This window comes from Rhamphochromis sp. 'chilingali' (genome assembly GCF_963969265.1).
Source record: "Rhamphochromis sp. 'chilingali' genome assembly, chromosome: 10".
NCBI classification, from domain to species: domain Eukaryota; kingdom Metazoa; phylum Chordata; class Actinopteri; order Cichliformes; family Cichlidae; genus Rhamphochromis; species Rhamphochromis sp. 'chilingali'.
In genome coordinates this window covers 13,099,587-13,115,255 of record NC_137937.1, presented here as the reverse complement: position 1 = coordinate 13,115,255, position 15,669 = coordinate 13,099,587, and the positions used below count along the sequence as shown (strand labels likewise).

Genomic DNA, 15,669 nt, shown 5'->3' with positions numbered 1-15,669 from the left:
TATTACTATTATTGTTGCAGTCTGGATGATGGCGTAATTCGGGCCTTATATGAAGAGTAAATAAAACCAATTACAACCCTGTTTCCTTTATAATAATATCTTAAACCTCAGCGGATTTCTTCAAACAGACTGGCAAAATCTGAAGTGATTTGGGGGCTTTTATCAGTTATCACTTATTGCAGTCCTTGATTCAGGCCTATTTCCTTTCTTTCTGACGGGAAACTCTTGTGCCTTTTCCCAGGGACTGAATGTCATCACAGATCCGTGTGTGAAGGATGCCAGCGTCCCATCTCCGACCGCTTCTTGATGAGAGTCAACGATTCCTCGTGGCATGAAGAGTGTTTGCAGTGCACCGTGTGTCAACAGCCCCTCACCAACAGCTGTTACTTCAGAGAAAGGAAACTTTACTGCAAACACGACTACCAACAGTAAGCACAGTTTCCGGGAAGGACTTTTCGCTTTCCCTCCCTCTCTGTCTCACTTTCTCTCTCTCCCTCTCTCTCTTTGTGTGCATTTATTCGCATTGTTTTGGTGATTCAGTGATTTTTTTAAAATCATTTTTTTCAAAAATGGGTACATTGGGTGGTTTCTGTTGACCTGACCCAGAGGCCTCCTGTGCGCAAAAGTGCACCTGAAACGTCATTCAGCTGTAGTATGAAATGCTATTTGAATTTTTAAAAAGATGTAACCGTGGAAATAAGGAGACTTAAACTAACCTGTTGCCATCGCTTCTTCCTCCGTTGGTTTATATTTACTTCATGTAAAATGCATATTTAAAAAAGAGAAAACGGAATTAAACCAAATGTCTTTTCGTTGTTAAGAAAAAAAAAATATATATTTAATATTATAAGAGTGCTCAGACTCGCACTCGGGCTGCTCGCATTAGCGGTCATATATTATTGTCGTGTACTTGGCTTTATTATTGTCACACTGGCCCACGATATTTCCACGTTTGTCTCTTCGCAGCGGATGCATTTATAGCAAAAAGATGCGATCCCACTCAGGCCCGAGAATATGCAGGCGTGGTGCAGTCTTGATTTTTATTTTTTCCGCTTATTGTCATACATTTTCACTTTACCAGCAGCCGCATCAGAGTTTTTCAAATATGGAAAACGTAGTCTGAGACTACGGCGCTCTTACGATTTATTTTCCGATCAGCTCCTTCATTCTTTAAATCACTTTTTTTTCATTGATGTAATCAGATTTTACTAGTTAAAATAATAATATAATAATAATATCATTATTACCGTTTTAAGTTATTCCAGCTCTTCTTATTCGTATTTGGTTTATTAGAAATGCGTGGCAGGCATTTAACAGTTTATTGAAAAGCAATATGCGCAAAATATTGCACAGAATTACACCAACCTGCAAAGCTGAGGTTATAATTAAAAGTTCGGCCATGTGCAAAAGCGCGATTCGAAGTGCATAGATAAAATTATATATAAATGCATGTATAAATCTGGTGTAGTCATTAAATTTTCAGCTTTTCCAAATATCTAAACAATAATGATAATAATAATAATAATAATGATTACAATAAAAAAAATGGCTGTAAGTTAAATTGCTATACTGCGGCATTACATCAGCAGACTGAGTGCAGATTGTTCATCTGGACATTTGCTTGAGAAAATAAAACACCATAATTATTATTACAGCTAATGCTCATATATATATTTTTTAAAACAAAGGAGAATTGTATTTATTTTTTGTGCAATTAGACTAGTACAGTCTTAAAACTACCCATTGTTTTTTTTAATTAAAAGCTACAATAGCTTTATGTTTTAATTCAGGCATAAGACAGAAATCATTTTAAAAAATGTAAGTTAAATTGCAGGTGTTAAATTTTTCCCATGCAAACACTTAAAGCAGGACGAGCATTCACTGTGAAGCAGAATAAATTAGTGAATGGAATCAGTAAATTATAACAAACCAGCAGAGATGGCAGATATAGGGAAGCAAATAGTGAGCTTAAATAACACAAGTATTACAATAGTGAGGGTTGCTGTTTGGCCTATGAGGACCCTGGGGTGGCCTGTGTTTCTCATTGCATGAGCGCTTTTCATGCTTGTCACTAAATTTTCAGCTTTTTGTGTCCGGCCTTTTTAACAATTCTACTTCGATTACCGGGACATTATGGCTCTCTGTTAGATACCGTGCAAGCAACAAAGAGTTACATCTATTGCCATGCGTGCCATTCATCCAGCTCTGTGACAGGAGTGTAGTCGGCTGATAACAATGGAAAATTCATAGCAGTAACTAGGGGATACCAGAGTCACGGCGTCACGGCTCAGAGGTGCCTGGAAGTTGAGACAGTCCGGCAGGGAGCGAGAGGGAGAGAGAGAGGGAGAAGGGATCTCTTTCTCATGCCTGCTTCAGCGTTGTCCATTTGGAGAATTTCTGAAATGAATTCGGTGTGTGTAAAAAGAAGAGATAAAGACAGACGTGCCAAGACTGGCAGGCTCTGTCTGCCTGCCTGATAGTGTCTACTGCCTGGCGTTTAGTTTCTGATATGCTCTTGAGGAACCATATTTGGAATATAGCTGACCATTTCCCTCTTTTTCCCTCTCTGCCTGGTGAGCTTGTGTGGCAAAGCTGATCACTGCAGCCAAACGCAACAACCTGCTGGGCGCCGTCCTGCTCTCACACGCTATTATTCATCACGTCTTTTATTCTTCTCCCACCTCCTTTTTTGTTTGTTTGTTTGTTTGTTTTAACTCCTCCCAGGTTTGGTTTTGGTCTTTGACACCGACACAAGTATAGTCCCTGCCTTTTTTTTCTTTTTCTTTTTTTAACGTTGTTTATTCCATTTGCATTGATGGGATACTTAAAGATGTAATTGGCACCTTTTTGACTTTTATGACATCCATTTAAGATGCATTTCTCAGCCCACAAACTGCTTTGGGCTGCGAAGAGAGCTCCTAGCCATACAGAGGTCTACGTGCCTAATAACATTCCTACAGCAACTGATTCATGCCCCGTAATCAGCTCTCACTAGCTATAATAAATCAAGGAATTGGCAAGCAGTCTTTTTTCACACCTTTGGAACAGGTTTAAGTGCAGACAGGGGAAAACAATTGTGTACTGTATTATTAAAACTCCCACCAACCCAGTTCAACACAACCTGCTCCATATAGTGCAATTATATAGTAACAAGATTGGATTTTATTAGTCTTTTTCCCATATGTTGGCTTTGAGAGTGTATGCACGAGTGTGTGTAACTGACCTGTGCTCGCCATTATCTGTTTTGTTATTTCTTTTGAATGAGGAATATTTTTGATGGTATTAAAAGTCCTAAAGAGGCTGTCGCCATGTGAGGTAAAATGAAAAATTAAATGTAATGTATTTACTGTAAGAATATTTTGAGGGCAAAGAGCTGTCAGTTGGACGAGAGGTGTAGTCGTGGAGGAGCAACAAGCTCAAACGAGACACGCGGTATGTGAAAGGTAGTGTGGAATCGGGCCAATCCGACCGAGTTTGTTGTGCCCTGGTGTTCGGAGGTCAATTATACATCATTAGAAAGAGAGAGATCTTTTCCCCAAGGGGGGGGGGGGGGCTTTTCTTCTAGCCGAGCAGATGCTTTGAAAGCAGCCGTGTAATAAGGCTTATCATTTGAACCCAAGTGTTGGACAACACCCCTGTAATGGACTGTCTTGTTAGAAACTGCCATAGGCTCCATCTACAAAACATAACATTAACTAACTATATTATACACCACGCCGCCTACTTTTGGGTGCCGCTGATGCATAAAAAACCTCTCATTTCATAGTGGATTTTTTTTTCCTCATGCTCTATAAACTTTTATTGTCTAGCAACATGTTATTTTAAAATGTTCCATTTGTAAGCCATCCAAATACATCAGCCTGCATATTTCTTTTTTTTTAATCTTTTACCTCACGTGCTGGAGGCTAAATTTAATTCAGGTCACGGTAGTATGAGCAGTAGAAAAACACAGCGGTGATGAAGCCATAAAAGAAGAGCTCCCAAAACTGGTCTTACCTCCCATGTATTCCAGGACGATCCCCCGGTGTGCTGAGAGGTGCTTTTTAGAACAGTTTGGAGCGCCCTCCTGTGAAATTGTTGTTTTTTAATTAGCCGTGCTTGGGACGCAGCAGCGGCAGCAGTGTGTGTGTGTGTGTGTGTGTGTGTGCCGGATAGATGCTGACGGCTGGGTTTCTGTGTTAGCTCAACCATTTTGTGTGCGTGTGTGTGTTTTACACTCACAAGGACACTCCCGTGTGGCCTGGCACTTGTGAACACTCACTATATGGATAGCAAACATTTAAAAAATAAAGAAATAAAAATAATTTTTTGTGCTGCCAGCGCAGCTGGGTAGTTTTGCAGTTAAAGACTGTCCTTGTGTATTTTAAAGTGCTTCACAGGCAGCTCTGCAGGCAGATGCGAGTGTGTATTACTGTTTTTTGTGTGTGGAAGGCTTCCTTAACTTTCTATTCCTTAATTCTGCCTAAAAAGGATAAAAATGTGTCTTTAGCTGCTGCTCTTGGGTAAATAAGAGAGGACCTCTACGGAGAGACAATTCTAATGTTAGAAACACAAAATTGGATAATATTGCTTCAGCTTGCTGGGATTTTTTAGTGCTCGGCAAGGAGCTAGCTGAAGCTGGCCCGTTCCTCTGCAAGGAAGTATTGGGTTTTATGTCAACATGGCTCGGCCTGTCCCAGCAGCATACTAGGATGCATCATCTGTCATCTCATGGTTTACTAACTGTGCACCCCACCCCGCCCCCGAAACACATTTAGACCATTAAAAAGACCTGTTAAAGTGTGTTTATTTGCATCACTACCAGCATCTGTGGGTTTTTTCTTCTTCTTTTGTTGTCCTTTCTAGTTCCCATAAAGTGTGATATTTAATTTTTCCGTGAGCTCTACATGTTAAAAAACAAAGGTGTTGTACGTTTTTAAGTTACATCCATAAAGAGTTCACTGGCTTTGTCTGCCAGTGGCTTTCTGACATTATCAGTAAATATCAAGTTCAAGTATTTTGTTATCAAATCGAGTGATGTCATTGATCTTCCTGTTTCTAAAGGCATTTCCCCCCAGTGTTTTAGTCCTCCCTGGGTGCAGGGGATGAGTAGTGTGTGTGTATGTGTGTGTGTGTGTGTAGCAACAGTTGGAGCACAAAGCACTTTGCAGGACGCTATGGGAAGCCACAGAGGCTCAGCCACGGTAATGCCCATCACCACTTTAGAGGCCAGACTGGTGGCAAGGGATGTGGAAAGAGGTCTCTGTGGCTTTGTGTGGGGGGGCTGTTGTGCAGGGGAGGAGAAGGATCTGCAGAGGGATCTGCCTGGTGTGCTCACATTACACTGGATGATAGCAGAGGGGTGCAGAGGAACTCAGGCGTGCAATTTGTTGGTAGCCACAATTTAACCTCATCTCCTAAAGCCAGCAGTTAGGCAGCCAGTGGGACATGTCAGTCAGTCGGGAATGCTAATCAGCGACGGTCGAGAGAAAGCCCTCGACTCGGCGATGCAGGGATTTTCATTACCGGTTCCAAGTCCTCGGGCCTTCAGGTTTATTTTCACAGCGTGACAACTCTTCATAACAAAAAGTACGACAACCACGAACCATTAAATGCAATTTACAAATTAGATTTTGGCTAAATCAGTGAAATACTGTAATGGCCTCCTTAAAGTAGCCAGCCGAAAAAATACACACGCTCAGCAAATGTTTTCAATTTTGATTTCCCAGATTACATGTTTAAATCAGGACAGCAAGCATTTTCAGTAGCCGGATTTTTGCAGCTACTATAATGACTTATTTTTAAAGGACGCATCGTTTTCCACGTGCCACTGAGAGGGTGACAGTTCCTAATTATTAGCAACACTTCTGATTACATTTCAGATCTTTTCATCTTTTGTCTGGTTTTATAGCCTGGAAATAGGCCACACTTGTTCCTTCAGGCTGGCAGGTCGAACGGGCATGAGAAATTGAGACATGGCCTCTGCTGCTGGCTCGTGATATTGCCGCTGGCCCCAACTGTGTATATGTGATCCCACTCTGGAATGTTTTTCCAACACGTAGGCTTTTCACAGATACACTAGAGAGGACTGGCATCATAGTGGCAAGTGCTGCATTCAGACTGTTGTGTGCCCAAGGCTTACTCTCACACTCACGTCACACATTCTAGCTCTACATGGGAATGGGCAGAGCAGTGTGTTTGTCTACATACACCCCACGTTTTTTTGTTTTTTTTTTGTGAGGGTGTGGGCGCATGTGCATGGGCACTTGCTTCCTCTCTCTCAGCCCCTTTCTGTCTTTTGTCTTTAATCTAAGCAAGATCCACTGCCTCTCATTCACACTGCGTTGTAAAAGACACATTTCAGCACCTCGTCATGTTATGTTGGTCCTTTGAATTACAGCAGTGTAGATTTATTTATTTATTTTTATTTATTTATTTGCACAGATGCATCATAACACATTTCATTGTCTTCTTTTTAACCCTTTTAATCTTCATCAAATGAGATTAGCCCCCAAATACCGGTATTCCTGCCCAAAGTGACTGACAGAGATTTGCACTTTTATCATTAAGTGTGACACTAAGCTGGTCGGAGCTTTGTTTTGAATGGAGGGCCTGACGGAAACGGGGGCTCCTAATCCTTTTATTTGTGTCAGGCCTAGAAAAAGGGAAGAATGGGGCCGGGGTGGGATTGGGCTACAGAATGCCGTGGCCCTTAGTCCCCTCAAGACCCGAGCTACACAGCCAAGTGAGCATGAGAGTCATCTTATGTGGTCTGTGCACTCGAGTAGACACACACTCACACACAGGGGCACGCATTTTTGCATCTGCAGGACAGCATGTTTCAAAGTTTGCACCAGCATCTGCGCACAGTACAAACCACACGCGGGATTTTCTCCTACCTATGCACACAATCAGAGATAGATACACACAGACACGTACCTGCGTGTGTACCTATCTCTGTGAATCTGAGCAGATACACACACAGAGCGTGTACCTGCTCAGATTCACAGCAAGCATGAGTCCTGCCTACAAGTGCATAAATTCCAGTAGCAGGAGGTTCAGTCTAGGATGAGATTAATAAAGTTTGCCAGTTCCCTGGTCGAGGTCCAGTGCAAGGCTTTTGTCTGCAGCTCACATCGGGTTGTGGGGCTTCGGCTCCTTTTGTGTGTGCACCCTTGTGGTAATCCATCTCCAGCAGGAGTCCCCTGGGGCACTTTATTTACTCATTCAACTGTTTGGAAGTCTGTTAGACTGCAGATCAGATGCAGTGAGACCAATGTGATTACTTTAACCAGCACTTGCAGATTTCTGCCCAGCATCTTCTCTCACCCTGAACTGGTTTTGCTCTGCAGGTGGGAGGGAAGGTCCACACTGGCTCATCCTCCCCTGTCTGTCCTGTTTACCGGCATGGTTTTAGGGCCTGTCCAATATCGTCTGTTATGAAAATCCTGCATTAGATATTGAACCTCCTGTGCCCACACACCGTACAGCTGATAAATCCTTTATTATCTTTATGTATCTGACTTTGCTTTTCCTTTTTTTCTCTCCCTTGCATCTCAAAAATACAACCTTTAAAAACTGATGGCTTCCTGAATTTTTTTTGCTCTCTCAGTACGTCGTAATTCAGCACCCATAGCAAGTGTGGTGTCACAGTGTAAAAACTAACATCTATGTTTTATTGCAAACAGTGAAATGGATTTGGTTATCCATCCATCAACATAAACCCAGAGCTATGTATTTGGGGCTAACCCCCATGTTAAACCACTGCAGGCTGTCAGGGCTCTCTGAATTTACTCCTCGTGTCTTCCCCTTGGCGTGGCTGGGGAATATGGTTGCGATCAGCTGCCAGCACCGGCATCTAGAGCGAGAGCTCCCTAAACTTGCTGTTTAGAACCGGCCGCTGATTGGTGATGGCTGTCTTGGCAAGAAAAATAACTCCGTATGAAAACAGTGCAGATTGGATTTCTATGCGTCTGACTCACTCCCGTCCTCTCTGACTGGCCCCCCCACGGCAAGCCAGCATGATTTGTGCATGAGGTCCCGTGACCTATAGAAGCTTCAAAAAGCAGCGAGGGGAAATATTTGGATGATCCTGATGGGGGAGTGGAGACACGGGAGGGAGGCAGAGATGATGGGGGGGCTTGGTAAGAGCAGGGTTAAGCGATGTAAGGCAAGGCAGATGTGGAGAATCTGCAGTGCAGCCGTTATGAAAAGGGAGTGTGTGTGTGTGTGTGTGTGTGTGTGTGGGGGGGGGATGATTCTGGGCTCTTAGCACCCATTAAAATCTCCACTGTCCTTTAGGAGAGAGCCAGTGTGTTCTGCTTAAAAAAACGTGTCAAACAGGGAGGTAAAAGTGCACAGTGGGTTGGAAAGGGCTGAATAGACGAGGCGTTTTATGATCAGGTACCGTGCCGTGATACTGATCGTTTGTAACCCCCCACCCCCCCGCTGTACACCCCCGATCCCTTCTCTTCTCCCTTTACCTTTCCTCTGCTGGTTGGATATTAATATTTCCCAGAAAGTTGCTACAATACATCTTCCTGGGAATTTCCATGTCTCCAAAGCGCTGAAAAATGATCCGGTGTCTATGAAAGAGATGGATAAGGGGATACAACATTTTTTTTTAAAAATAAGATAGTTGTCTTTGTCTTTTTTTTTGCACGTGTGATTTTCTAGTTGTGTCTGAATGGAAATTTCTATATTGCCACCTCGATAAGAAAAATGCGTTGCTGCAGGTGAAGGCCGAGTTGTTTGCTCGATTCATCTAAATTTTCCTCCTCTGGCGCGCGGTATTGTTTGATTCCACCTCTTGGCCTCATAGCACATTATTTATGCGCAGAATTTGCCTCTGGGGGCAGCTCGCTGGAAACCCCGTTGAACAGAAATAGCTGTAGTAGGCTGAGGCTCAAACCCAAACTCAGCAGTTAAAAAAGCAAATCTGTGCTCCAAGGCCGCCCCAATCAGTCTTTGGCCTCTGTGCTTGTCGCTGCCTCCTCCTGAGAGTAGGTGGGTTGACTGACCACCCCCCCCCCCCCCCCCAGGGTTTCTGTCTGCCTTAACGCTGGCCCTGCAGGCCCAGCATCACAGGGGGAGCGCTGTCCCAGCCCCCAGGCCAGATTTGTGATCTGAAACCAGAGCTCCATCGTTGTGTTGTGATCCCAGCTGGAGAGACAGCGCCGGGTCTGAGTTGGAGCCCTCTCGCAGTGTGCAGCCGGGGTCACTGGTGGCCTCTCGGCCTTCAGCACTCATCAATCCACCGTGCTTCTGCAAAGCACCAAGCGAGACTGAAATATTTATTGACCCCTCGTCTTTCAGTTATTCTAAGTTTCTGTCTCACAACAAATACTGCAGAAAAGAATTATTGATGAGGTCATGTAACTAATTGCATCTAGCTTAAGACAGACTGTGAATAGTAGATGAATGCTGCAAATGACTTGTAGCATCAGTAGCATCACACTGTTAAAATTCCTTCCTTTATGTCCATGTAACCGTAGCTGCTTTCACTCAAAGTCTTTATTATGGGAAGAAACCAGAAAAATTACGACTTAAGAAAAATGCCACTTTGAGTGTTTGTGGTGTGAAATGTTTATCTCATTGTATCTGATGGGTTCCAGCTCTATAGTGCATTTAGTGATGTTTCTTTGTATTCCTGTTTGAAAGTGCTTGCATGTGTGTAGCTGTACGTGCGCATCCCATGCCTGAGTCTGTCTGTCAGCCAATCACCGGACATGCTGTTGGCAGGCGATCCACTCTTTGGATTCTCCTTTTTGGTCGTGCAGCTCTGGAGGTGCAAAAAGTGGTGCATGCCACCCAAACCACCAGCTACTTACGCCCCCCCCCCCCCCAATTCTCTATCATCAGCCGAGCAGCCCTCTCTCTGCTCTCCAAGCTCTCCTTTTCCTGGGCCCCAGAATCTGGGCTGTGGCCTGTGGATGAGTGCTACATCCTGGCTGTCAGCACAGGGGTTAGCTGGGGATTGGCCTGTGGTGGAAGTGCAGTATCAGGCCCTGTCTGTCAGCTCCTCGTTCGACTTCCTCCCGCCCCTCGGCACAGGCCGCCGTCAGTGGCACAAACATACGTTGAGCTGTGACTGACTCGGATCTCAGGCTTGAAAATGAAAGCATCACCCTCAGAATAGGCATATTCATAGCCCTGCCAATGAAAAAGGGGCTGTTTAAGTGCTCGGGTGTTGTGTTTTTAAACAGACCACGAAAAGCTTTGACAGATGGTTTACCATTTCACCCAGGATTTGATTTCAGGTACTTTCAACCGTTTCTCTCCGACTTCCGAAGAATGACCGCTCACCCACGGCATGCATGCGAATACAGATGCAACTTCAATGCAACCATTTTCTTCCCAGAAAGGTCCGTTCCCTTTTGTCAGACTGATTTAAGAAAAAAATAAGTTCGCGCTGGATTTTTGTGTAAGTCCTGCGAGTTTTGTGCGTGGACTCTTAACTTCACTCTGTCTTTGCATCCCATTATCTCATACGCACACAGGTACGTGCATGCTTCCACACACATGGACACACATCTGTAGCACACATGGTCGCAGATGGGCCTACACATGTCAGAGGATTTGCGACTATAATCAGATTAATTGGTCCATCTCTCCTTGGAAACATCACATATACACTTTGAGGCTCTGGTAGCTTTCAGCTGGATGCTGCTTACACTAACCAGAAGCCAGGCAGCATGCACAAGGTTAGAGAGGTCACAGCACACTCTCTGGCATCAACATCGCTTTATGGCTTACATGTTAGAAAAATTATTATGGCACTTACAGCCTTGTTCTGTCTGACAGAGAAGGAATTTCTATCTAATACTCTTGAGGGTTCCAGACTTTCTTTACTCTCTTTTAGTTAAATTTGACTCGGAGAAACCTTTTTTTTTTTAACAACATAAACATCAAGGTTTGTGTTGCTTGGCAGAACCTTCAACCTCCACAAAGACAGTGGCAAAACATGTTTGGCCATTGGAACGAATACTATAAGTGCATTAACCATAATCCTTATTAACATTCGCCAAGCTGCATGCAGTTTCACCTCCTCAGTACACTGTGTATGTTTTTCTTGTTTCCCACAAGTATGTCTATGTGAGGGTCTATCTACACACAGCCATTCATGATTTTATTATAGGTTTTAGCTTCACCACAATTTATACATTGGAATAAGTAGTTCTCACTGTGTCTCTTTCTCCATTTCAAATTTCGCCATCTCCTCGGAACTACATAGACTTGTGCTCACGTGTATTTTAGTCGTCATTATTGTGTCTGTGGGCAACTTGGGTCATCTTTCCTGGCAAAAAAATACTGTCATGTCATTGTGCTGTAGGGTGGTGATGTCCATCCAGTGATTAAAAAGATCAACATACTGAATCATCAATACTTAATAGAGGTTTGATGTTAACACAAACACAAAAAAACATATCTTAAGTACGGTGGCCTCAATGTGCAAAACTGACCACAGGATACCATTTTAGAATAAGAATTTGTTTTCCTAACAAAAGATATTTGCAAAACTACACAATGTTTGCATTGCAAGGCTGTTTCACTAAACAAAAACAAAAAAAACAATAAAATTTCGGCATGCCAAAAGGCTTCATCTTTTTTATTTTCTACTTCCTTGCGTTTTCCAAAATGCCAACATTTCTAGATTAACATGTGAGAAAGCTGATTTCATTTCTGTTGTTTTTTAGCTTAAAAATATCAAAATATGTCATTTGTTTGAATCATTGCAGTCTGATGATAATGCAAATGGATACAAATTCACTTGTAGCACTTTTGTAACTGATTAACTTTCACCTGTATCATTGGAAGAGGGCGGGGCAAATTTCCCTGCCTGGATTGGTCGAGTTGAACCACCTCCAGGCATGCATCCTTGTTAGACAGGGATGTGGGGCACAGTATATGCATCAGAAACAGTTTGTTAAACTACATATTATCAGGTATATAATTTTGTCAGATATTCCAGACAGCAAAGTTAAGACAACAAACACTGGGAATACTGGAAATTCCAGCTGTTCTAGATTGCGTCATTGGTGTTTTTGTGCTCAGCTGGGATTCTCAGTCTGTCTTTGGCAGATTTTTCCTGTGCCGAGTCACATATTTTTAAATAAAACAATGATTTTTAGTTTGATGATATTTATTTTTCTTTTTATTTATTTATTTTTATCTGTGTTTTTGTTGTGTTTTGCATCTAAGGGCTGCTGTAGGACAAATGACTAGAATCAGTGATGATGACTGGCACAAATTTCTCAAAGGTATGAATAAATCATTTTAAAGTTAGCTAAAGGTAACCATAAAATTGGTTGGAAAGCTAATGCTAATGGATGCAAAGTCGTAATAGGGAGCTAAAATGGAAAAACGGTTAAAATACTTGGTAAAAGCAGTAATTAAATTGCTGAAATGACCACATATCCAGTTTAAAGGTAATTCAAACGAACATATTTAGAATGGGGCAGGTTCATCTTGAAGTTCATCTAACAGGCTGTGTGAGTAGAACAGAAAACCAGTCATAACTGCTGCTTTTGTAGTAGAAACAGTGTTTATGCACATGCACGCTGACTTCCAGCCAAAAGTCAGAATCGTGCATGAATTTTCTTTCGTGTTATTTATATTATCCAGCCTTAAATATCAGCGGGATGAGGTTAACCAAATCACAAACACAAAGACGGTGTTAGGTAAGCCGTCAGTCACGAACAGAGTAAATTAACCTTCACATACTTCCCTGCAATTGTCCAAATTCTGCCCGTCTGCTCCGCTTTATGTGGTAAACCTAGCTCTGCTGGCACTTAAAATGAGCGAAGCAACCCATAAAAAAAGTATTTTGCAAATTCTGTTTCGCCCGGCTCTGTTTTTTTCACACATTCTGGCATTAATAAGTTCTGACACACCCTAAACAATCACCCTCTCAAAGAGTACATCTAGCGGGGAGCGGTGGTTTGGTGTCCAGGGGAAGCCTGTGGTTCTGGAGCCAGAGAAGGAGTCGTGCCCTGCCGTCCCACAGAGATGACAGGAAGATAAGAAAGAGAGGTGGCCTCTCCACACAAAAACATCCCACCAGGAACTAACCTAACCTGGGGCAGAGATGGAGGGCTTCAGGACTCATGTCAAAATCTATCCATACTGCAAGAAAAGTTGCAGGAAAAAAAAACAAAACATTCACTTCTTTGGCAAAATCAGGATTCCTTGAAGAATGTTGACTCAGACTGTTAGTCATCCAGAAGAATCTGAATCTCCTCTAAGAGCTTCTTGTGGTATCAAAATATCTATTCTACAACAGCATGCCTCTGTATGTCACAACTTTGGCTTTGCGGTATGACTTCCCTTAACCAACAGCCACAGAACTAAAGAGGGGAGAAAAAACTAAGCACAAGCGACAGACTCTTGGCAGACACGGGCCCTGCAGTTATAACTTAGAAAACTGCTTATAGTTTGCAATATTTGAGAAGGTGAAGTGAAGAGGTAGCCGTTTCTCCTAGACGATGCGTAATGAGGGAACCGTAGGGAAGGAGAAGCAGTGAGCGGTTTCTGGAAGCGGCACTAACACAGGGATCAGGAGCATTAAAAGAGATTTACACTCTCAGCTCTTAAACAGTTTTCTTTTGCTCAATGGTTTCTCTTTCACAGATATTTCAAGGAAGTAATAAACTGCACTGACAAGCATTCGAGTGTCTTTGAAACATCCCTCATGGGCAACAGAGCTCTATCACTTCCATCACAGTGACTTGGCTCTGCGTTGTTGTTTCTGTAGCAGTCAGCTTGTTTCTGTCTGTTAACAGCATTTGGCCTCTCTCGGATATTATGATCAGCTTGTTGTTGTTTATATCGAAGAAATGTTGCGACAACCAAGTATGATACCTCAAGCGCCGTGCTTTCCCCCCCGAGGGTAACCCGGTTCAACATTTATCTCATTGTGAGTGGTGCTTTTTTGCCGTGTGGTTTCAGCCTACAGACTGTTTGTCTTGACAGTTAAATTCTTTTGAAGCTGACTGCATGGTCCAGAATGAGGCCCTGCACAGTGTAAGATGTCATACTCCCACTGTGCTGACCAACATGCTCTGTGGGCCTTGATGTGCCCATAACATTTAATGGTACTTTGGCAAATGCTAATGGAAACTCTTACGTTGCAGAGTAATCACATTTCCCTTCACTCTGGTTGTGCTTTTTTTTTTACCATAATTATTTGTTTGCATCTTCGATATAGTTTGAACTCATGGTGGAGAGAGAAAAGTGGGGAAAAATATGAATTATCTGCTAATTATTAAGAATAAAGGTGGGGATGAATAAACTTGCAGCAGGTACGTAGAGCCGCTGTCTTAATGTCGCTCTGGCTTTGATGCTGGGAGCCAGCGAGGCACTGTGAGGGAGGAAGAGCGGGGAAGGTCATGCCGTGGCACGTACATGTCTCAGTTTGGGATGAGGAAACATCTCGACCTCGCACAGGTTCAAGAAGAAAGAGCCTGCTTTTGATTAGTTACTCTGATCTACAGCGATAAACAATTCCTGTGGTCTCCTGCGCACAGAGACATCACTGGCAACAATTGCGTATTCACGGGTGGTTTGTGTTTTTGCATGTATGCTCAGACATGCAGGGTTCAAATGTGTGTGCTTTTGTGTTTAAAATGACCCCCCACGCCCACCCTTGCTTCAACAACGAAAAAATCTGTATCTTACCAAAAATGGCATATAATTTGGTTTTCCTAGTCAGATATGGAAATGGAGTAATGGGATGTTCTGATGGTCTAGAACAGGGATGTCAAAGTCATTGTACAACCCACTGTGATCTTAAGTGGGCAGGGCGAGTGAAATTCCCTTCACTATCAGTGTAAAGTTTGATTACACATTTAATCCCTGGGCTAACACAAAAAGAAGAAGTGCAATTTCAACAACTGTCTTTCATTTATTTTAATGCATGATAAGAAATGCTGCTTTGGGTTTAAAATGTAACAAAAAAGTAAGAAATGTGTAAAATTACAGAAAAGTTTTGTCTGTCCCGTAATTATAAAATGGAATTTTTTTGACAGTATTTTTTTTTTACTGTGAACCCACAGTAAAAGTCATAAAGTTCTATAGTATATAGTAAAAAAACCTAGAAGCCTTCTGTTATTTAATTATATATTACTCACTGATATTGCTGTAGTATGAATGGGAGCTTTTTAACAATAGGAAAAGCTGTAAAATGTATAAAAACACAGTTAAAATTGAAAAGTCTTCAGATATTTCAAAGCCGTCCAGTGGGCCAGATTGGAGTATTTGATGGGCAAATTTTGGCCCCCAGGCCGTATGTTTGACACCCCTGATCTAGAAGGGCATGGGAGCTGTGATTTGCAATCCAGAGGTTTTGTGGTTATTTTGCTAAGTGTATAGATAGTCACATGTTTACATAGTGGGGTAGATTTAAAAAAACAAAACAGAACAAAAACATGCAAGATGTCGTTTAACGCCAGATCTACAGTCCACAAGAATCCAAAGCTATCAGCAGAAACCAGAAGGTTTCAAACATTTCACTAAGAGAGTCTGTTGTCCTCTTTGCCCTTGCTGGTAACTGTCAAGTTTATCTGTTGCTGTACTTCCGCGCAGAGGCCTGGCATCGAGCCTCAGCGTGATAAAAACGTCTTCAGGAGGTAAGTGTTTATGGTGAGAATCCATAAGGTTAGCAGGATCAAAGCTTCGCTGTAAGAACATTAA

The 15,669-nt window shown here is 42.5% G+C and overlaps 1 protein-coding gene across 3 annotated transcripts in view; it reads left to right on the top strand.

The window, feature by feature from the left end:
- Positions 1-15,669, top strand: part of lmx1bb (LIM homeobox transcription factor 1, beta b) — a 52,839-nt gene that overhangs the window by 5,430 nt on the left and 31,740 nt on the right. For all 3 annotated transcript variants that reach the window (XM_080895026.1, XM_080895024.1, XM_080895025.1), the window contains one exon: positions 242-428. In XM_080895026.1, the coding sequence (XP_080751152.1) occupies positions 242-428 (187 nt within the window). The remainder of the gene's footprint in view (positions 1-241; positions 429-15,669) is intronic.